The following is a 24,030-nucleotide window of genomic DNA, read 5'->3' as shown; positions in this document are numbered from 1 at the left end:
TTAACTCATAGAAAACTTCTGTGATCAATTCCTTCTCCCTTTACAAATGTTTTATTCCTGTTATTATGAACTTACCATATTTAAAAGACCACAGAAAGTATTTTCCATTTCCTTACTCAATATATTTTTCTATATATTGTTTAGTCAGTGTTGTCTAGAAATACTGTGGTTCTCTTGTGCATGGAAAATTGAATATAGCAAGAAATGGATGAAATCAGTTGTTGATATTAAGGAAGCCTGACCATAATATCCATATCTGAAATGAAGAAATTCTAGAGTAGGTATTCAATCTCTTTTTTTGGTTTTAACGGCCGAGCTGATCACAAGCATTAACGAGAATACAATTCAAAACATAAAAAATAGTCACTTGGTATGAAGTTCTCATGCACAGCCTACATTGCTGTACACCAAGAAGCAATATTTCCATTGAAAAATAGGAATGCTTTGTATTTCTGAGATAGTTTTACATATGAATTGTCATAGTACGCAGGAGGACTAAGTATCATGTTCAAAAAGCCTGTAAGAACATAATTCCAAATGGCTGGCTTTTTGACCTTTGCTTTACAAAGGCGGCTTTCCTGTTAAGGTCAGTAGCAAGACAGAAAAAAGAAAAAAATCAACTATAATGCATTATGCATGTAAAACTGTGGACCAACTCTTAAAAGCTGAGCTGAGACCACTGTTAGCATTTGCTCCCTAAATGAGAGCTGAAATGTCACCCCTGAAGGGCATTTGTGTGCAGTATACAACTTTGCAGGGAGACCAGACTCCTGTGACCCCGGCCACTGCAGAAAAAATTAGGGGACTTTCTTCTCCTGATCCTACACAAAGTAGTCTTTGAATGTTAATCTTGTCGTCTTCCCTACAGAATCTATGAAAGTTGTATGAGGCTATAACTATTCATACTGCCCAAGCAAAGCACTCCTCTAACATCTGGTATGTGCCCTGCCAGATTAGCTTTGAATGCAGCTGCAGTTCTGCCAGCTCCTCCCACAACAGCAGAGAATGGAAAATGATCCCAAATGGTCTACACTGAGCTTGAATTTATATATATACATATACACACAGACAGAGATACTAGGTATTTGCTTCTCAGGTGCTGTACAACACAATTCAGGCTGTAAAATAACAGCCTCTGAGCAGCTTGTGGATAATTACCACACGTGCTATCGTTTGCCACTGCAAAGAACTTGGTTCCTGCTCCTGGCACTTCCATTAAACGTCTCTGGAGCTCTCAAGAGCGGCTGCTCTGGCTGCCACCAGCGCGGAGGCTCCCCAGCCTGGGCCTCCGCTCGATAGCACGCTTCTCCTCTGCAGCAAATTTTAACTCCCTCACTGGCTACTTGACATACACATTTACTTCCCCCCTTCACCAAAATCTGTTTACTGTCATCTGTGCCAGATACCAAGATCTGGCCTGGAACGGAAAAGAAAAGGGGATCCATTTCGTCTTTCTTTGCTCACTGCACTTCTTTTCTTTTTTAGTTTCAGGGCTGTCTACTTTGGAAAGGGACGGCAGGTGCCTGCAATCAATTAAAAACCTTACTAAACCAGCCAGCAAACAGTCAATTTATGGACCCTGTGCCTCTCCAATCTCCCCAGACTCCCAATATGGAATCAGACGTGAGGTTGTGCTGTGCGAAGCAGCTGGGAGCCGCCTTCCCCTCCGGCCTGGGCCAGGCTGCTCCCATGGGGAGGCAGGGCTGCACGCGGGGGTCTGTAATTTCGGTGGGCAGCACCTCCATTTCACAGACAAGGACAGACACCGTCCGCTCTATTCTGCACAAATTAGGTGTCATCCACAGGCTCTTGGCTAAATTGGACACAAGCTGAGTATTCCAGCGTAAAATCATGAGGAGATTTTTGTGAAAATGAGGGCTGTTAATCGGGTGTTGCTCTCCAAGACAGGCTCCCTGGGCAGCAGCAGTTCCACGCGGCAATAAAAATGCCATCCAAGCAGAGCTTGCCTTTCAAAGTCTGAGCTGGGGATAAGCAAGGCACTTTTGATTTTCCTCAGCCACTCTGATGGCGGGGCTTTTTCGAGTTTATTTTGCAGTTTACCAGCCCTTAGCCCAAGGGAGGTCAGATCCTCGACTGACATTTAATAGCAGGGTAGCAGGGAAGGGAAGGGAAGGGGCTGCAGTGGTCTCTGGAGGGAGGGTGGAAACTCTCAGCGGTACTCACCCCCCAGCAGGACACACAGCTAAAGCCTGACACAACACACGCACCTACAAGTATTAAAACCAAGCAAGTGGGGTGTGCAGGATACGTGCACTTGTGTGTATAGGCCACAAATTCAGAGTCAGGACTGAAGCTTCAGCTTCTGCCAGGACAGGAGCACAGTGTTAACGACTGTAAACAGACTGTACATTTTCCAGCCTAGTTATTGTTATGGTTGACTTTTTTTTTTAAATTATTTAGCTAAGAAATGTGTTGAAATTAGGCTCCCTGCAGGCTAGCACATCTGTCCTGGATTTACACTGGTGGTACTGGATGCATTAGGTAACATTTAGCTAACTGATAAGCTTTCCAGACTTGTACAAGCCTATCTTATTGAAGCATGAGGAATTAAACTGACTTCTGCTGAAAAACACGTACTAAGATCACTTTCACCACAAGCAGTCCCTCTTTCTAGAATCTAACAGTGATTATTACAGCAATCACTTTGCCATCTCCTTCACTACATGAATCAAAGCAAGAACAAGAACCCCGCTTCTTGTGCCCCCTTCCTTCAAACCCGCAGTTCTGGCCCCTTGAAGATCTCACTGTGCTCACCATCCCCGCTCTATCTGATCGGCCACTCTTTCGAACCAAGAGGATTCAGATGCACTTGGCCCTGACCCAGTTTGCTAACTCACTCAGCTGCTTTTCATTTGCAGCTTCAAAAGTGACTTCAGAGATCCATGGCGTCAGAAGCAGTTTTATTCTACGAAAGATCACCCTTCTTCAGACCTTTTCTCTGGCTTGCATTTTCTGTTTGCTGTATTTAGATACAGCCTCGACTTCTAAAATGTTACATCTTCCAGTTTTAGATTTTTCTAACTTGAATGAAGCTGAAACATAAATAATTACATGAATACTGCTATTAAATTCTGTATCAGTCATGTAGCAAGGAACTATGCTTTTCATATGACCACCTATAGATTATGAGTAACATTAGCTGTGACTCATAGACTGGCAGCTGAGGGTACCTGACTAAAGCACTTGAGGAGTGTGAGTTTTGTATAAAAAGCCTGAAATGTCCATCAGCATACACTGTGGTTTGTGGAATCCAGTGGTTCCATCATTCACTCTGCAGAGACGCAGACCAGGTCCAAGTCCCACGTGGTTTCCATAGAACTCCTTGCACAACTGCTGCAGTTCAAGAACTGACCCTCTCCCCACCCCTGAACACATGCATAACCCCCACACATATACATTCTTCTGCCAAGAATTTAAATCAAAATCAAATACAGTTACAGCTGAGCTAGTTTGTAGAAGCCTTCTCAGAAACTGTCTATTTTGGTTGCCTGCCAAGTTCCAATTTTGTGTACTTACTCCTAATTAAATTGTGTTTTAATACATTCTAAAGATGATGCAAAGCTCTCCTATTTAGCTGTTTTGTTTGACTGGAGATGTGCAAATCAGCAAACAAAATTTTATCTGTTTTCTGACATATCTAATTAAATGTTCGTCTCTGCAACACAAAGACCACTACTCCCATGTATACTTTCCAAGAGCACTTTAATAAGCTAATAAATATATTTCTGAATGATTTTCTGGCATTAAAATCCTAGATCGGTGCCAAGTAGAACAAAAATCATGCAGGGGAATCCTGTACAAATTTGGCAGGCTTTGGATAAAACCAACACAGGCATGTTCCGACTTTGGGGGGCAAGCCTCATGCTTTAGGAAATCAAATGATGAGATACAGGTGGTTAGGAAAGAACGTTTTCTTCACAGAAGGTTTTTGGGTTTTTTTGTGTAGCCAACTAGCCATGCAGGAGTTTCTCGAGAAACATTGCTGAAGTACTACTAAAATAGGCTGCTGGTGCTAGTAAATGCTGAGCCCACCAGTACTCTTTGAATATTGATAAAATGTTCTATTGATTTCTACTTTTCCCATCACTGAACTTCTTGATAGACAACAATTAATTTCAAAATACCTGGACTACTAGCTGCAATGAAAATCAGTTCCAGTTCACTTTTACCAGCCTTTACTCTTGCTGCTTTTGGTTTAGCCTAAACCTGGATGTTTGCTTTAGCCTGAACTTGGATGACATCTTCAGAGAACAAAAAAACACAGTGAATTGCAGGCCATTAGGTAAAGAACACTGACAGCTTAAAATATCCCATACCGGCAAAAAAGAAAATTTTACCTCCAATCATTCTGCACAATAGAGGAAAGTGCTCTACCTGCAAAGTTCCTTTTACTATGTATTTTCCAGAAAATGAACCTGAATAGAGGTAAGTAGGGCACAGACTCCTGAACCAACTGCCTTGATCCAAGAACATAGTGAAGAGAAAAGCCCTGGCTCTTATGTTATCCACAGTTTATGACCAGCTCAGGTGGAACTCCTCTGCAGAAGACATGCTATGTGACCGGCAGCCAGCTGAGGGAAAGCTGGAGCCACAAGGTGCCGCAGAGGCTCATATTGTTCCAACTGTTCCAACACTACTCGGCTACACAGCTACAGTCCAAACCCTACCCTAATATGGGCCTGCGAAACCCCTCAGGAGCTGGAGTCCTCTCCCACCTGCCTAGACCACCTGATGAATTTGGCGTGCAGCTCACGGGGACAGGAAATCTTGTTCCTTGGGATGAAAATAAACAAGGACATCAGACTGAGGCAACTTATCTTGGTGAGGAAAGCAATAATTCTTTGCCCAAAGTAGTCTGGATCCTTATACAAGCAAATACAGAAAAAAACCACCAAAACCTCAGGTCTTTCTAGAAATTACCCCCCTACGTCACATTCTCTACTTCAGTCCTTTAGATAAAGACAATCAAATGATCACCATGAGTAGTTTACTGCTTTTTAAAAGGTGAAGCTTTGACTACTGTAAGATTCTGGCCGATTGCATCCACATTAAATTACATAAAATTACAGCACCGGCACCCATTAAAAGTTGCCTAAATCCAAGGTCTGGACTTTAGACTTGGTCTTATTTCTCTGCCTTCCCCTTTTACATCACATCTCTTGGAAAATGAGAGGTATGTTTGAAGATTAAAATAAAAACCGTGAAATAATACTACAGCAAGACTTAATTTTCACCATCTAGAAGTGCCTATCAATTCTATTGGTTTTGTTTTGTTTTACCTTCTCCTACTTTAATATAGATGTTTCTTGATATTTTGAGTTCAGTGAAAGATGTTACTGCGCCATATTCCTTCTGGGCCCACTGTAGCAGATGTTCGTTTTTCTCAGGAAAAAGCTTTTCTTCCGTTTCTGCTGACAAGGAGAAATTTCCCTTCTCAAACTGAACAACGGAACCTAAAGACACCTGATGGGAATAAAAACATATTTTTAATGTGGTACATTTATCTGCACAGACAGGTAGCGTGTTTAAGCAATGTAATCTGTCACACCCAAATGTATTCATTGAAGGTGAGTAAGGCTTATTTCCAACGATGCCTAAACTTCACATATTTTAACATCTGCATAATGATTCCTTTTTCAGAAATGCTTTTAAAGATGAAGTACCCATCAGCCCGGCTAAGGTGCATGTGGCAACTGACTAACAGAGGGCTCTGAGCCATTCTCTGAAGTTGTACTGCTGCAGAAGTGGTACAACAGTGGTGCAAAGGCAGCTGAGCTGTGCGGGTGAGGGGAGGGCTGGAAGACTAGAGGAAAACTAAGGCAGGAGAGAGTGAGAAGAAGATGGTCTGAGGAACTGAAGGGAGAGAAGGACATGAAGCTCCATAAACTGCAAACTAGTGAAGTAACTCCCAAATCAGAAAGAACACGAGTCCAAGCTCAGCAACAGATAAAGGCCGGCAGAGAAAAACAGAGTAAGGAAAGAGAAAGGCTAAGAGAAAGGGAAGATATTTACTGTTGCTTTATTTACATAAAGTGAGGAAATATTCTAACGCACAAAGCAGATGAATTATACATCTTTAAAAAAATCCTTATAAATAGGTTATGTGAACTCAGGTCGACTGGAAAAACTAAAATGTTGTTTAAAATGGTCAAAATGGAAAAAGTAAGTAGAAGTGTAATGGGTTCTGTGGAAAAGCCTAAAATTTTCAAATACAACTTCACTGGAGTGGCAACAGTATCATTCAAGGAAACAAGAGGGCACAGGGTCAGACTCTTTCAGACTGGGACCTGCTTCAACTTGCGTTGGTCTCGAGAGATAGATAAACAAGTGATTCCAGATTTACTGCAAAGCAAGATCATCCCAACAGCAACCTTTTGACTCTTCTGTCCCTGCAGAGATGTGGCCAACACTTCAGAACATTTGTCAGCTCTCAAGATGTCCCTATAGCAACTGGTGAAAGAAGAGCATTCCTTCATCTGCCCAGCCTCAGGAGCCATCACCCATCCATACACTTCACTGTCTCTTCCTTCAAGGTGCTCTAGGACTGCATGCTCTACCTGGCCTGGTGCTTCCATGCACACTTTCACTGAGATCTAAAACATCAAGTCAAGAATAGCATGTGCTTGAGTAAGAAAGTACAGCAAGATGAATAAGCTTTCAGGTTTGAATGCATCAGAGAAGATTTCTTTGGACATATTCCCTGCAGCAGCGTGTAAGCAGTGTTTGAGCAGATATAACGCACAGCCGCTTCTTCCAGATTGCTGCAGTAGAGAAGGCTTCAGGAATGAAGTACCATTTTCTTGTGCTGTTCCAAGAACAGCCCAGGAACAAGTGTGACTTACTCTGCTGTTCTTCTCCCCCTTTCCTTTCCTTTCCCTGTCCTTCTATTAACCCAGACTTCTTTGGTGAAACAAAAGTATATTTTTTTTCTCCAACCGAAAATCCAAAACTACTAATGATGATGACTGGAAGAGTGAAAAATACATCACAACGATTTCTAACCTGTCCTGAGTATTATTTACATGTTACAGCAGGATAATGGTCATAAGTATCTCTCTAACCTTTTAAACAACAAAATACATGAATAGCAATTATTTAACAGAGATTATCTGAAGTCAGGTTCCAGCTACAGAAATTAACTAATGGCAACTAACTATTACCTTCTCTGGAGCTGTTGTTCCCAACACTATTTCAGGATGTTATATATCAGTTGTTTAGCACCTACAAATATTTGTCCAAGTAGACACATAAATTCCACCCTTTGGCACACCGAAAAAATTTCAAAGTTCTTTCCTTGTGCCTCCAGCTACTGCATTACTTATTATGCACATATCACTTACTGTCCTGAAGAGAAGGCCCATGTAATTCAGACTTCAATTTGACCAGACCTGTCACAAAAAACAGCTTAGGAATCCTTTTGCCAGAACAGTCTTCAAAGTTTAAACTAACATCTGTTTCAATTCTGAATGATCTTCCTTATTTGTTGTTTTTCATATGACTACGATAAAACATTTCCTTTAAATAAAAAACGTCTATATTCAGTGTAACACAGAATACACCCTGTTCTCTCAATACTCTCATACTTCTGCATAAGAAAGAAAACTCTGCCATTAGAAAAATTCCACTGGCCCCAAATCTTCAACACTAGGGAAAGAAAGCAACAGTTATCTTTAAAATGTATTTAGCCAATAGCATTCACTCTATTTCCACCACTTAGAAGCAGCTACACCAGGATGTGATGCAGGACTAGTTTTATGGGACACCCCTACAATGCTCCTACCACACTGAATTTTATAGCGTGCACTGTCCGTAGGATGACACTGACACAGGACAAGACAGGTCATGCAGGGATCGCATACAGAGCGCCTCTTCGCAATGCTGTCTTTTGTAGCAGAGACACGTGGGACACCTTTGTAGAGCCCTGGCCTAATTAGAAAAATCTCCCGTGCATAAAAATTGCAGGATTTAAGAACTTAACTAGTTACTATTTTGCAGGGATATTGAATAGATGCTGGTGTTCTACTTGCAGGAACAAACCTCCTTAACTACCTCAAAAATACTATGGTTTATCCAATAAGTACAGTAATTGCTTTTCATTTACGCAATGTTTTTGGTATTTTTTATGGTCTGTATCAGAGAAGTCTGATACTATCAGAAGTATCAGTGTAACCTTTTAAGACGTTTGAGGAAAGTGTGAGAGAAAATATTATACCTTCTAAATACTGACCAAAGAAGTGCATTATCTTATAATATTGCATTTTCACTGTATTTTTCATTTGAGATTTGAGATATTTAAATGTCTGCTAACACAACAGCTTTCTTCCTCAGAATACACTTGATTTTCCACTTATTACTAATTAAAACTTGAAAAACTTCTACATAATCCTGCGGCACGACAAATGTCTTCCTGCGAGACAGATCCTATCAATGAACCCCGAAGTTACCGAGTCCTGCTAGGGAGGAACTGACAGAAAGCAGAACAACTAAAAAGTCTGGCACAAGCATCCTCACTAAATGGTCGCGCAGTAAACATCTTTAAATAAACATGAAGCTTATCATAAGTTATTTTTTTTAATCACATACTAAAGTCTGAAATGCTGGTTCCACTACCAGGTTTTAGAAAGGAGCGCAGAGTTCTGTTTTGCCTGCCAATGTTGGGATTTTTACTACATGGACCTTAGGCAAGGTTAAGTGAGCCAAGCACGTTATTTTTTCTGGAAAGAATTCAACAGACTCTTCCAAAAAAGGCAACCATCACTGTTTCAACACCTGCCTTGAACATTAACTACTTACTCTTCAGAGCAAACCAAAAGCAGCTCGCTTGAACATACTTAGGATAAGCCAGAGCATTAAAACCGAAGAATGTTTTAAATATTTGGGAATATATCAACAATTTTTATCTGAGCACTCATTACACAGCCGACTCGGTGATTAAGAAACTGCTGCCACATACACTTTTATCTCCTCACTTCATCTCCTTCAGTAGTTACTTTCAGAGGTTGCGGAGTGGAAAAAGTGCCCCAGTTCTATTTCTTCCTGTTGTTGTGAGGACATTAAAAGTGACTGTACCAGAAACATCCCCGGCTGCTGAATTCACCTACAAGCCCTGTCGCATTTCTGAGGCCGAAGGAGGAAACTTCCAAGTCTGACATGGAAAATCAGTTTGCAAGACCAAAAGATACTGGCCACGGCCACTAACCACAGCAAGAACTGCGGTTCAAGGGGCTCTTCTGCAGTCGGAGGAAATGAGGATCAGGTACAGTATTGTGAAAATTTGCTACCAAAACCTGAGTATTCCATCAAAGAACAAAACACGTTTAGGAATATATTTTGATTACACACACTACTACTCTGCTGACCATTGCGGGAAATAGGGATTGTAATTTTCTTTGCACTCTACAGAGGCAAGGAAACATATATCCCTCACGCTGGGAAAAAAAAGTCTTTATATGTCCCTTAAGAAAACCTTCCAGTCCTACAAAAACTGCCCTTGCAAGGCTGCCATGGCAGTTCAGGACATCAGCTAGCTGGCAGAAGTGCCAAATGGCACAAGTTCCTATTCCCCAGAAGGAACAGCTCCCAGGACCAACCCTGAGTCACCTCAAATACATAGACTAGTGAGCGTGAACACTGCACACACTTAAAATAGCATCTTCTGTTTCTTATTTTACCTATTTCCTTCCCTCCTTTTAAATGTTTATTGCCTTTTTTTTCCTTTGAACCTGATCCAGTGGGGATATTAACTTTGTTTGCTTTATGACATTTTAAGTATTTAACGTAGTTATAATTCAGAACTCCCAAGTAGGAAGCAAGTTCATAATTTAGCCTTGAGAGAGAGGCAGGCACCTTTGGGAGATGACTCGGAATACAAAGTTAAGTGTCCACAGCTACACAGCATGAACCAATCCCTCTCCTCACAGCAACACCTACACCACTACTCACCAAGGCCCCTCCAGCACAAGTGACCAACAAAGCCAAGACTGAGGCAAATACACTAGGCAGAAGAAAAGCAGCATCCTTCATATTTTTATCTGAGCTATGCAGTATCAGACCTGTGGCTGAACATGTAGGAAAGGAGTAAATCTGCTCAGAATAAAATTCAAAAACCTGACCCAACTTTCAGAGCAACCCACATGGGGTTCAGACTCAGGTGGTGTTTTTTGGTAACGTACTTTGATGTGCTTTGGTGCCCTTATAGGGGAAAAGTAAAGCCATGGATGGAGGAATATCAGGTACTTGGAAACTCAAAAATATATGCTTTGTTGTTCATAAAGCCTCATACAACATACAGTAATCACCAAGCGAACAATTCTCTTTGGCAAGTGACCAGGAAACATACTGCTTTTGAAATGACATGCCACACGTGTGAATCATCTATCAGCTTTGCACAGTCTTTGTGGCACCAGCTAGAGGTGCAATGCTTTCAGGCAGTAGTAAAATTTTTTATTTTCAGTTTAGCGTTCTCAAGACCACTTACAGTCGTCTCAAAATTCCACTTTCGGCTTTTACATTTTTTAAAACAAACACGTAAAAGAAGCAGCATTATCTTAATTATGCTTTAGATTTTAATTCTACTTCCTAGGAAATGCTCAGTTTGCCAACTACCAAAGATCTTGATAGGAATTATGGCTGCTCAACGCTTTCTCAGGATGAAAGCAGAACCTTGTGGGATCAGACTCTTTCACATCTTTATGTATCTAGAAAGAAGATCCTGGGATTTTCCATCAAAGCTGAAACTGTGTCAAAGCAAGTGTAACTTTCATAAACCCCATGGAACAGTTACTAGAATGATAAAAAGGAAACAAACAAAAAAAAATTGTGTAAAGGGGAAACCTTTTTCCAAAGTTTAGGGCTCAGCAGGGGTTTATTAACTGTGCACAGGTAATTGTTCTGTCATCTCACATTAATCTAACAACATCTTAATAGACTCAACATAACACTCGTATGATCTGAACAAAATAATGTAGCAGAAGCTTTTCCAGAGATTCTGTTTCAAGTTAGATTCAATTTAGTGGAAGAAGAGAAGGGGAGAATTAAAGCATATCTATGCAACTGCAGCTACAGTTTCCACTGGAATAGATGACTCAGTAACACAACCTGTTGTGATTTATTATCTCCATATCACTAACACCAGCAGTCTGCCAAAATCTGCTGCCTGCTTCTGTAAACTTCCACTAGCTAAAACCCCTATTTACTGAAGCAAGCTAAGAAGGGAAGGAGCCGTGACCATACAGAAGAGAGAAGACCATCACAGACACCTGTTCCAGGCGCTTCAGCCTCCTGCAAGATGGGTCTGGCAACACACCTCAACCACCAAATGCCAGAATGTTGTTTCTTCCTTTCTCTTGCAGCCTGGTTTAACTTAAAGCCCAAGTCTTCCTAACTATCAGTCTCTCCTGCTCTGAAAGTGATGGGTCTGGGCTCCTAGAGGGTCTGTGAGAAGCAGCAGCACTCAGGATGAGTCAGTGGCAGCAAGGAGAAAGACCAGCATCAGATCCAAGAAGCAACAGCATCCAGACATGACCCATCCACACTCTAAACACAAAGTTTTGGTTGAAGCTGTGACTCATGAAGAGAGCCTGCTCTTGAAGGTGAAAGAAACACCAAGCAGTAAAGTCTGATTTTTTAAAGATGCCTTAAATCACCCGGGACAAGAGAAGATCTGGTATGAACTATGTGATACTCTTAGCAAACCAGGCTTGAACAACCCTCAAAAGGAGAAACTAAGGCACATTGATCCGCCTTGCTTCCTCTGAAATTTACTGGCAAGTTGGTATTTTTGAAGTATTTCTGCCCAAACCAAAGTGCTTACAGTAAAAGCAGAGGACACCTATATATCATAAAATTTCCCTATTTTGGGACATCACACTACCACATATAGACATTTTTGACTGCACATTTGCTTCATGTACTATATCTTGCTTCCTGAGCCAAAAATATCCCTTCTCTTCTGTAACGCCTTCATGAAGCAAGCTTTGAATGAAAAAATAAAACCCTGCCTAGATATTTAAAGATGCCTTACTAGTGTTACTGTACTCAAACTCCTTTTACTGAATGTGGAAAATGCATCACTTTCAAACATGTATTTACCACCCTGTCATTTTCTGCCATTCATACTTCTGTCAAAATCCTTTCACTCTATTGCCAAGAATGCAAGAACAACCACCATTTGTAGCCTGATGTCCCCTTGAAATCTCTGCGAGTAAACCAGTTATATAGCCTTTAGAAAAGCAGGATTTTGCAGGAGGTTGAGCCAGGCCACAAGACAAAGCCTTCAGGGAAATTTACTATTGTGAAAAGCATAATAAGAGTTACTGTTTACTAAACACTGCTTTTAATTAGATACTTAATGTTATTTTCACATTCTTTCAAAAGGCAAGGAAATGGTGTGGGGAAGGGAAGGGGGAATATTAACTCTGCCAAGTGTAAAAGGGCAACTACAGGATTATTTCCAGCTCCTGGGTAGAAGAACGATGAAGATTTACAAAAAAAAAACAAACTCAGGATTCTATAGAAATGTAAACGTCCTTTTAAATTCCTCTTCACACTGTTACACAACACTGAGAATCTATGGCTTTTACTTTGAATAGTGAAAGGTCACTATTTATACCAAATTTATCACTAGTCATGCATTTCCTATCCTTCCTCACTCTTCTCCTAGCAGAGCACTCTGTTCACATCTGGGTCTGTTTAACCAGTGATTGGAAATTTAGCCTCCTGATTTCCCGTTAAATACTAGGCACAGGAAAACAAATAGCACTTGTTTTTCAGTGAGTCTTGTCAGTCATCCAAAATCTAGTGCAAACCATAGAACAGCCTGTGGTTTGGTGGCAGAGATCCAAAATATGTGAACCATATTTTCATGAACTGAAAGGAATAAACCAGCTATTGGCTGAAGTAATAAGAACATGGCTTTTTTCTTCTTAGAAATACATAAATGACTAATAATTAAACTCTTCATTCTATCAGTTCCTCTTTTTTAAAGCTTTTTTCTTTTCAAATCTGAAGCCAAGAGCATGTGATCCAGTTTTGTATTTATCATTACCGCTGTTGCTTCCTCCATTTTACTAACTTAAAACACACATTCAGTCCTATTAAAGGGGTTCTTGTGAGTAAGGTTATTTGCTTGCATAAGTGCTTTCTCATCCATAACTCTTACTCATTCAATTGCCTGAATAACCAACTCAGAGAAAGAGCTGAAGCATCCCATCTTAAATTAAATACTATATAAAAATCACATATTTAGATATTTAAGGGCATTTTTAATCTATTCTAACAGTGATTTCTGCCAGGAAATTACAAAGGATCGGGTCCATTCTTTCATTGATTTAATTCTCACTACTTTCACTTGCCCAGTAAAGACACTCCTAGGCTACAAAAGCAATTGAGAAAGCTACCAAATTTAAAGAAAAAAATTCACTTGTTGAGTAGCACCTATAAAACCCTCTTTCTGGGCAGTTTCATAAAACTTCTGGGCTTCTGCCAAGACAAGTTTGCAATAAACTGCTTTTAGGGAAAGAGAGAAGTAATGACTTGATGGAAAAGGAGGAAATTATTTTGTTATATGAAAATTTAAAGTGGGATGGTGGGAGAGGTCTGGTAAGGTTTTTCTGCAAGACTGACCTGTAACAGGATTCCAGATAAAAGCATTTTCTACAGGTTTTGCCTAGCTTATGTAAAATTGCTATCTGTCATAATTTAACCAGCCTAATCACCAGTGAAGATGTCCTTCAACTTCCTCTCCCACTCCCCCTTTCCAATATAATTTTGGCATTTATTTCCTGCAGAGGAAAAAGAAATATTTAGCACAGATGCTAAGTATTCCCCTTGCTGAACTGAGCAGACCTTCCCACCCATGCACTGCTCTTCTGAGTGATGAAGGAGGACAATGGTCCAGCCCAGGAACACTTGAACCAAAAATGTCCATTCCAAAACTGTTGCATTTTTGTGACATGTAAAAATATCCAATCAGACTAATATGACTAGACACATCAGTAATCAAAGGGGTGATTTTCAATTACTTAGGTCAGGCAGAGTTCATGTACTAACTCATTTCACGTATTTTCAGATTGAAAGGCCATGAAATTTAGGTGTATTTATTTTTAACATGATGAGAATAAACTCAAGACTTACTTTACTAAAATCACAATAATTTTCCCAGCACCACCTACTTAACCCATCAAGATATATATATATATATAAACTCATGAAGAGTCTGAAAATAATCCTGTCTATGCCAAATATGTTGTTAACACTACACTGTGCAGTCACCATATATTCACTTTTCTCTAACACAGAAAAACATAGACATTTATGTCAGGTTTTTATCAAGATGCTAACATTTTTTCTTAAGACTATTAACTAGTGTTCTCTCTGGTTTACGGATGGGGAAAAGTGACCCAATAAGCAAAATGACAACAAAATAAGGCAATAGACTAGTAAAGAACAACTTCCTTTAGCACCCCTGCCCATCTCGGATGGCTTCCTCCAAAGTACTGTCACTCTGTAAGCATCACTGTGCTCCCATTCACTGCCATGGGTTTGGGAAAAAGTCTTCAAAACATGACATTAAAAAAATCCTCATATTAACAGAACACAACCTTTGGTTTGGTTGGGGCATGCTATTTAATTTTAATGCGAATTTATTCCACTGTGACATTAAGCCACCAGTAAATATTTTGTGAAAGTAAAACTGTGAGCTGCCTCCATGAGGATAAAGTGTCTGAGAAGTCACTGCACTGAGTTAAGCTATATGCGTCACATGATAAAAATAAGTGCAAACCTACATGTATACACCAAATTTACCTCTTTATACTGAAAAATGTTTATCAAGAAGGTACTTTGTGTGCTTCCCTCTATACTATAACCATACACCCAACGGCTGGATTGTCTCCCCCATTCATTTAAACTTCTGCCTAATGAGGGACCAGGCCCAAGGCAAAAATCCAACCTTGAACTATACAGTAAGAATTTAAACTCCAGCCCAACTCAGTAGTATAGTACTTTTCTGGTCTTCTGGATGCGTACTGACATGAGCTTTAAATCTTTTCATCCTTTCCTTTAAATAAAGCAATCTGTGGTGGCTTAGCTCTAGTGGAAACTCAAACAATTAATTCACAGAGTCAAGGTAGCAAACCACCTTCCTAATGAGGACACTGAGAACACACAGCGCTGACACTTCCCTCTGCTCCAATATAAACATCACTTAAGCTCAGCATGCCTTAGTTTCTCTACCTGAACAATGGTACTAACAGCACTTTACAGAGTGTTCTGATTCATTTTTTTGCCTCAGTCTTCACTGGGAACCCCTTTCCTCCTAGCTCCCATGTTGATGGCCCACAAGTTAGTGACCAAGGTGACAAAGTCCCTCCCACTGTAAGTGAAGACATAGTATGTGATGAACTGAGGAACCTGAAGATATACAAGTCCATGGGACCTGAAGGAACTGGCTGATGTAGTTGCCAAGCCACTTTCCATGATATTTGAAAAGTCGTGGCGGTCAGATGAAGTCCCTGCAGACTGGAAGAGAGGAAACATCACATCCATTTTTTAAAAGGGGTAGAAAGGAGGACCCTGGGAACTACCGACCTGTCAGCCTCACCTCCATGCCTGGGAAGATCATGGAACAGATCCTTCTAGATGCCATGCTTGGGCACATGGAGTACACGAAGATGATTCAAGATAGCCAGCATGGCTTTACTAGGGGCAGGTCCTGCCTAACTAACCTAGTGGCCTTCTATGATAGAGTGACTAGGTCAGTAGATAAGGGACGACCTATGGACGTGATCTATCTGAACTTCAGTAAGGCCTTTGGCACAGTCCCTCACAACATCCTGCTTGCCAAATTGGAGGGATACAGATTTGATGGGTGGACTGTTCGGTGGATAAGGAATTGGCTGGATGGTCGCACCCGGAGGGTGGTACTCAATGGCTCGAAGTCCAGATGGAGAGCAGTGACAAGTGGTGTCCCTCAAGGGTCTGTGCTGGGACTGGTACTGTTTAACATTTTTATCAACGACATAGACAGAGGGATTGAGAGCACCATCAGCAAGTTTGCAGATGACACGAAGCTGTGTGGTGTTGTCGATACACCAGAGGGATGGGATGTCATTCAGAGGGACCTGGACAGGCTGGAGAGGTGGGCCCAGATGAACCTCATGAGGTTGAACAAAAGCAAGTGCAGGGTTCTGCACCTGGGCCAAAACAATCCTTGGTATAAATACAGACTAGGGGATGAGGTATTAGAAAGCAGCCCTGAGGAAAGGGACTTGGGGGTGCTGGTGGACGAGAAGCTGGACATGAGCAGGCAATGTGCACTTGCAGCCCAGAAGGCCAATCACATCCTGGGGTGCATCAAAAGAAGTGTTGCCAGCAGATCCAGAGAGGTGATTCTGCCACTGCTCTGGTGAGACCTCACCTGGAGTACTGTGTGCAGGTCTGGAGCCCTCAATATAGAAAGGACACGGACCTGATGGAGTGGGTCCAGAGGAGGGCCACCAAAATGATCAGGGGGCTGGAGCACCTCTCCTATGAGGACAGGCTGAGGGAGCTGGGGTTGTTCAGCCTGGAGAAGAGGAGGCTCCGGGGAGACCTAACAGCAGCCTTCCAGTACCTGAGGGAGGCCTACAGGAAGGCTGGGGAGAGTCTGTATACAAAGGCCTGCAGTGACAGGACGAGGGGCAATGGTTTTAAGTTGGAGAAGGGGAGATTTAGATTGGATATTAGGAAAAAGTTCTTTACTATGAAGGTGGTGGAACACTGGAACAGGTTGTCCAGGGAGGTGGTTGAGGCCCCCTTCCCTTGAGATATTCAAGGTGAAGCTCGATGAGGCCCTGGGCAACCTCGTCTAGTTGGGGGTGTCCCTGCTGACTGTGGGAAGGTCAGACTAGGTGACCTTTGGAGGTACCTTCCGGCCTGGACCAATCTATGAATCTATTATCTGCTCATATCTTGGAGTTATCTTCTTGGTTAAAAATTACAAATTAGAAGATCCAAGGTTCTTTCTATCTATTTACTTATTCAAACACACTTCCCTGTAACAGTTTAAGAACTTTATTATGATGCTTTACAGGCAAAAAATAATAGCTGGTAATAAAAAGAAATAAACAGCTAGGACTTCATTATAATGGTTACAAGATCCTTTAACTACAAACTTTGACTTGGCTCTAGAGGTGTTGTCTTGATCAGCAGTGAGCCCCAGAAGTTGCTGTTTAAACTTGTTTTCACTACTTACCTTTCTAACTAGGGATCAATCAAAAAAACTGTGCAATTCATACTTTACATACAGTACATTACTAGAAATGTGAATGAATGCATTGTTTGAAAAGTCTGAAGGAGAAGCTGGAAAGTCAACAATTATCCTGCTTGATGCTTCCATAGAGACAGACACAATAGTTATGACACTCCTATGGTATGCGTGACACAGATTTCTGTTTTCAGCATAGAATTCATGGGCATTAAAGAAGTTTTTTTAAAATTTGAAATCTTTTATGATTCAAAATACTCTGTTTTCTGGCTTGGCTATGCATTTAAGGAGAATGGACAAGACAGAGCAGCAGAAGTAAACGGGTAAGCCAAGTATTTTCAAACAACGGCCAAGGAAGCGAGCTCTGCACTACGCATCCCTTGCAGCTGTGATTTACACTCCTAGGCTCGGTTCTCTGAAACTTACTGGAGGCTCTGGCAAGGAGGCAGGGAGTCTTTCTGCTACTAAAGTAGAAGCAGTATGTCCATCCGCCCCACGACCCACCTGAAATAAGAACCCCTGGTTCTGCAAAAGGACGGGCTCCCCTAGGCCAGAGGCAGTCCCGGGGGTTGCAATCTGGCAGAGCCCACACAAACAGCTCTGCTGCAAAACTACAGCCCCTCGATTTCTTTTCAGCGTATGGCACTTGTCCACAGGTGCTGCTAGGCCTTACTCAGGATTTTCTACGTTTTCTGTGCTGCGTGATTCTGTGCTCTTTTCCTCAGAAAGCTTTTGGGAACACAATGCATTTCTCCTTGTGAGCAGAGAGGAACTGTGGAAAAGCAATGGATGATCACCAGGTTGTTCAGCCCGTAACCTCATGGTCTATCATCCCAAACCACACTAGCTACTGAGAAAATGGGACATGAAAAGCAGGAAGGCTGATAAGCCCCTGATAAGAGACTGAAGTTAGCTTGTGTTTCCAGCAAAAATATTGCCTTAGAGACAACACAGAGAATGAAGTTCTGGAGTGAGAGGGACTTCAGGGACTAAATTGGGAGAGGTAACAGTGGATAGATACCCTGGTGTTTTCTGTTCTGCAATCTCATTCTTCAAGCTCTTTACAGATAAGAAAAATAGAAACCTTAACATGGTGGAAGGAAGAACACATAAATTATACGGCACTTGAAGAGATCAAAAATTGTTACGGAGAGCTATTCAGATGTTTAAACATGATTAGGGATGAGCGAACACTGAGACCTAGTTCACTCCTTGCAATGGAAAGGTGAGCTCTCGTATCTGCACAGCTTATGGGGAGCAGTGTCCAGGCGCGTGCTGGGGACATGGCGTGAGTGACAACTGTCAGCCCATACTGTGACCAGCAGAGCCTAAGAGAGGCTGAAATACCAAGAGGAACTACTTGAGTCCCACCAATGGAGAGCTGAACCTGCAGCATCTATCAGGTAATGCTGCCCCACCTGAGAGACAGCCCACCCCTTACCACAGCATCAGTGCTGTGGCAGCTCTTCAGGTCAGACAATTTCTTGTTTGGCATGAATTGTGACTGCTGCTGCTTACATTTTTAAGCCTGTTTTTGTAACCAGGAGAGCTTTAAACAGTTTTCTGAAGCAAACACTTAATAATACAGTTTTGGCAGCTGAAGCCTTAGGCACGTTCCTATTGTTCCTATGCCTTAATGCAGCCTGCTGAAGCCCTGCTGAGCTGAGCCGAGCCGAATCGAGCCAAGCCAGCCCAGCACAACCACAGCCCAAACACCGGTGCAGTCCGCTGAGCGGAAATGGATGGCTCTCAGCAGAGCACCTCTTCGCTCCCAGAGGCAAGGCGAGGGGAGAGGGAAACGCCTGTAGAAGGAGGAAGAGAAGGGAAGACATAACTGAACACAAACCAGCTGATATGGAATGGGAGTGATGATGTAGTAATTGTAGGAGAAGATCAAAACTAAACCAAAAGTAGGTCCAAGACTCAATTAACTGATGAAAGGTGTTGTTTCTTTTGGCCTGGAGAGGAGTAAGGAATCTTATCATACTGTTGTTCATAATCTTGTTCCTCAGACATTTTCTGAGCAGACCTGAACTGTACTGGTTGCAGTAAAGACCAAGAATGGTCAACAAGAAGATAACAGTTAAGAGTCTCCAACACAGTAACGAGAAAACCTGGGATTGTGAATACCTTAGAATACAGACAAGTCCATGTTCTTTGCAACGGTCAGTAACACATTGCACTGGAAACAGGGTGGAGTCCTTCAAAGTTCAAAATATCAAGGGTACTCCTACTCTTGTAAACTGATGACAGGAAAAAGAAAAAAAATCCTAGAAAACTTTTGGTGTCCAGCAAGTGATAGACTCTCAGTGCACTTAACGGTGTCACCACCATATCAAGTCAACTGAGAGACCGATGTCCCTTCCCAGTGCACTAATGCTGCAGCACCGTCCATCTTTTCCTCCTGCTGATGCATAGTGACACCATTAAATTCCCATCTGGTACGGCAGAAGCAGTCTTGCTTACTCCTGTCAGCCGTGCTGGAGGAGCAAAATTAAACCCTATAAGGATACAGCTAAGAATAATCAAGTTTAGTTCTGCAATTAGAGTTGAATATAGTAAAAGCTGCAACTTTAATAAGACGACTCATGATTAGACATGATGTCATGCATTAAAAATTTAATCCAAACAACTTGTCCGTTTCACTACAAATAGCAAACTTGAATGTCCTGGCAAACTCCAAGGACATGATTTACAAATACTAGGTAATATTTGGATCCTACATTATAAGCAGTGCTCCAGTCTTTCTGAGAAATAAAAATGACTTCATTCTGGGCTTAGCTCGGTCATTTCAATAGACCAAGCTTCATTACAGACATAAACTGTAATTGTACATATTGAGCTCAACACATACAAATTTTTGTTTTGGTCACAGACCACACAACTAGCGTCCACCCATAACATGTCCCATTGCTTTGAGGCTTTTTGCATTATGGTACTATTAAACTTCTAATCAAGACTGGCAATCTCTTATAACATCACAGCTTTTTGAACCGTCCAGTGTGACCTGAACAGGCTGGAGAGGTGGGCAGAGAAGAACCTAATGAGGTTCAACAAGGGCAAATGTAGGGTCCTGCACCTGGGGAGGAAGAACCCAGGCACCAATATAGGTTAGGGATGGATCTTCTGGAAAGCACTACTGAGGAGAAGGATCTGGGAGTCCTGGCGGGTAGCAAACTTTCCATGAGCCAGCAATGTGCCCTTGTTGCCAAGAGGGCAAACGGAATCCTGGGCTGCATAGGGAAGAGTGTGGCCAGTAGGTCAAAGGAGGTCATTCTCCCCCTCTACTCTGCGCTGGTGAGGCCACAACCGGAATACTGCATCCAGTTCTGGGCTCCCCAGTTCAAGAGGGACAGGGAACTACTGGAAAGAGTCCAGCGAAGGGCAACAAAGATGATTAAGGGATTGGAGCATCTCCCTTACGAGGAAAGGCTGAGAGAGCTGGGACTCTTTAGCCTGGAGAAGAGAAGGCTGAGGGGAGACCTTATCTATGTTTACAAGTACCTAAAGGGTGGGTTGAAGGAAGATGGAGCCGGACTCTTTTCAGTGGTTTCCAGCGATAGGACGAGGGGCAACGGGCACAAGCTGGAACATGGGAAGTTCCATTTAAACATGAGGAAAAACTTCTTTCTGGTGAGGGTGACAGAGCCCTGGAACAGGCTGCCCAGGGAGGGTGTGAAGTCCCCTTCTCTGGAGATGTTTCAAGACCCACCTGGATGCAGTCCTGAGTGACGTGCTCTGGGGAGTTGGGCTAGATGATCTCTAGAGGTCCCTTTCAACTCTGACAATTCCATGATTCCATGAACAGGAATGGCTGCTAGTGTAACTACGTGATATGCAGATTCTGAAAAAGCAGGTTTGGTTTCTTTTCCTTGAATTCACATAACAAGTAATTGGGTACTTTTTCCAAAGTGTTTTGCCCTGCCACCTAACTGTTCCCCAGAGCCACACACTGAAACCTGACCTCCTGTTAACTTGTTGGTTTTTTTAATGTATGTTTAAAAACTTTCCAAATGAATGCCATTAATTCTATGTCTTATGCGACAAGTAGCTATGATATAGAGCAGGCCAGAGGACTGCGTATACTTACAAAGAAAACCCTTTGGATTCCAGGTGCCAGTCTTTCTGTTTTTAGCTTCCAGACCAAAGGCAAAGGAGAGTTGAGCAGAAACACCAGAGGCTTCTGGTGAATATGCACTGATGAAATTGGATTCAAATGTAACGTGACCTGCAAAGAAACACAGAAATACATTAATACCCCCTTATAAGTTTCAAAACCAAAGTGGAATTTGAAACAATGAATTGAAGATCATTTTTATGATTATATTACGGCTTCCAGCATTCAGACCTCTTGACCCAAGATTATAGACTAATCTACTTTCAAAAAAATCAGTCAACAGAGCAGAGATAAAGAATGAAATAGTTAACGTTTGCACTCTACGCTTGCAAAGCACTGCTAAAGTGTTTAAGAAAACCTTGGCAAACGCTGATGAAAAATAGCTTATGCAAAAGGTCAAACCACTAAGCTGAGAGTTGGAGAACAAGGAGATAAAAAGAATTGCAAAGCAAACCTCGATTTCTGGTTTCTAGATGGTAACCTACAAAGCTGGCTTAGAGTATAAACCTCATCTGCTGATGCTATTAGGGCATAAATCTAACCTGCAAAACAAATAAAACCAAACAAACAAAAACCAGGAGGAACAAATCCAGAAACACAAGCAAGCACTACACTAGTTTATGGAAGGAATTCCAGCAGAAATTTTAACATATACTAGGGAAAGAAAATGCCTGTCTTCAGGCACTAAAAGGATACATGGGGAAAATAATCCCAGGAAAGTGGGCATCACAGAATTGAGGCAACCTGTTAGAGGTGATTTTTAAGCAACCGGTTTGTGGTCACTGGAAGCCCCCTCCTGTCCAGCTCCTCATAACCCAGTGCTGCCCTTCTAGAAAGGGGCCAATGGGGGGCAAAACTCTAACCAAATGCACGTCAGAGAATAGCCTGCCAGGTTTTAGCACATAATAACTTGTAACTGAAATAATAGTTGTTTTGCAGTATCTAATTAGCTTTTTAAGAAGTCAGCATTTGGCTTGATAGTTCATCCAGCTTTATAAGGAAAAACCTTTATTGTGCAAGTTCAAGGAGCGCCTGGACAATGCACTTAGTGATGTGGTTTAGTTTTAGGTGGTGCTGCGAGGAGCAGGGAGTTGGACTTGATGATCTTGGTGGCTCCCTTCCAACTGAGATATTCTGTGATTCTGTGACTAAGTAGGCAAGCCAGTGTCTCACAACAGTGAGTGGCAGGTGGGTTCCCTGACAGAGAATCACGCCTCTTTCTAGAAAAGGTATAGACCGAGCAAACACGAACAAAACCACTAATTTGAGTGGTGGCACACAGAAATGAGCATACGGGTAATTCAGAATGAATTTTGTCTCCTGCTAGAGAATTTGAATGGAAATCTGAGACATGAAAGCTACTACGTATAGTTTATTGCATTATTCTAGGGGTAAGCGTCAGTTAGTTTACCATTAAAGTAAATGCAGATTCATCTGGCAAACTAACTAGATGAAAGCAAGAGATCAAACTGAATGTTAGGTACACATTACTGTTGAAAATATTTAAAAAAAAAAAGTTAGCTTCCCTTTTTTCAAAAATTATTTTCTTTATTTTTTTTCCCCACCCAAAGCAAAAAGTTCACCACGGTAAAGTGAAAGTCAAAGCTAGGCCTCAGGGCTGACAGACACCTGGAAGATATCAGAGACCTTTCTCAGCTACTTAAGAACTTAGGAAAAGCTGGCAAACAACTAGCTGAGTTACTTACAACACCAATCTGTAAGCAAAGGATTACAAACAGAATTTACTAGATTCTTAAAACCCACTGAATGAACGTATCTCCAGTCCCCACAGCAAGGCAGATGTCAAACCCCACAAGCACACCTCTGGGGGCACTGAGAACATCCGTATCTTCACCTTTGTTATGTTTGATTAAAACTTGTTGAACAGTTATTTAATACCTGATATTAAAAGAATAATTCCGTATTTGTACTAAAACCAAACTGCTTTAAAGAATGAGCAGCTCTTCTCTTCAGCAGCCAGGGGCAGTGATAGCTCTGCCTGCAGGAAAGCTGGGCACCACCACCTTTCACCTTTAGCTTTACCACTGCTTGGTCTTTCCCGGCAGGAGGCCTAGTTGTATTTATGCATTTCCAAAAGAAAACATTAATTACCATAGATTGCCGTGTCTCCCAGGAATCCAATTTCTCTCCATTTTTTTGCCTCAAAAGAATGAAATGCCTCCTTTTAGGAAACTGCAGGGTGTCAGCACTATGAATGCTAACAGGATGACTGAGACTTCAAATGCCAAACAGTCATGATCTTAGCTACAAAAACTGCTTTAGGGTATCAACCTATAGAGCCAAAATACTTCTGTTAGGTGAAAGTAAGAGAGAAGATACAACAATTTGTTTTACAAGGCTCCCTCTTTGTTGTTCTGTCTAGAAATGGAGAGGTGAAAGTGGAAAGAAAAAGGTGTTTAGAACTGCTATTAAATTCACAGCTATTAAAAAGCTTTCATTAATTCTTGGGGGTTTTCAGCTGTAATCACAGCTAATTAGTAATAAGCTGTTTAAACTATTAAATATAATCACCTTGTTCTGGAGTTACATTTTCTTACTAAGAAATAAAAAGACTGTAATCTAAGTTTACCAAAGTAGCCCAGTTATATCTTTTGCAGTCCTGATCTGGTATGAGTTCAATTTTATT

The 24,030-nt window shown here is 41.6% G+C and overlaps 1 protein-coding gene across 1 annotated transcript in view; it reads right to left on the bottom strand.

Annotated features, from left to right (window-relative positions):
* The window catches only part of TGFBR3 (transforming growth factor beta receptor 3), a 126,281-nt gene that overhangs the window by 33,423 nt on the left and 68,828 nt on the right, over positions 1 to 24,030 (bottom strand). The window contains exons 4-5 of the mRNA XM_074151792.1: positions 21,357 to 21,494; positions 5,301 to 5,484 (exon numbers count right to left, since the gene is read on the bottom strand). Of these exons, the coding sequence (XP_074007893.1) occupies positions 5,301 to 5,484; positions 21,357 to 21,494 (322 nt within the window). The remainder of the gene's footprint in view (positions 1 to 5,300; positions 5,485 to 21,356; positions 21,495 to 24,030) is intronic.

This window comes from Numenius arquata, chromosome 8, assembly GCF_964106895.1.
Source record: "Numenius arquata chromosome 8, bNumArq3.hap1.1, whole genome shotgun sequence".
NCBI classification, from domain to species: domain Eukaryota; kingdom Metazoa; phylum Chordata; class Aves; order Charadriiformes; family Scolopacidae; genus Numenius; species Numenius arquata.
Note: the sequence above shows the minus strand (reverse complement) of the source record. Positions and strands in the feature narration are given on the sequence as shown.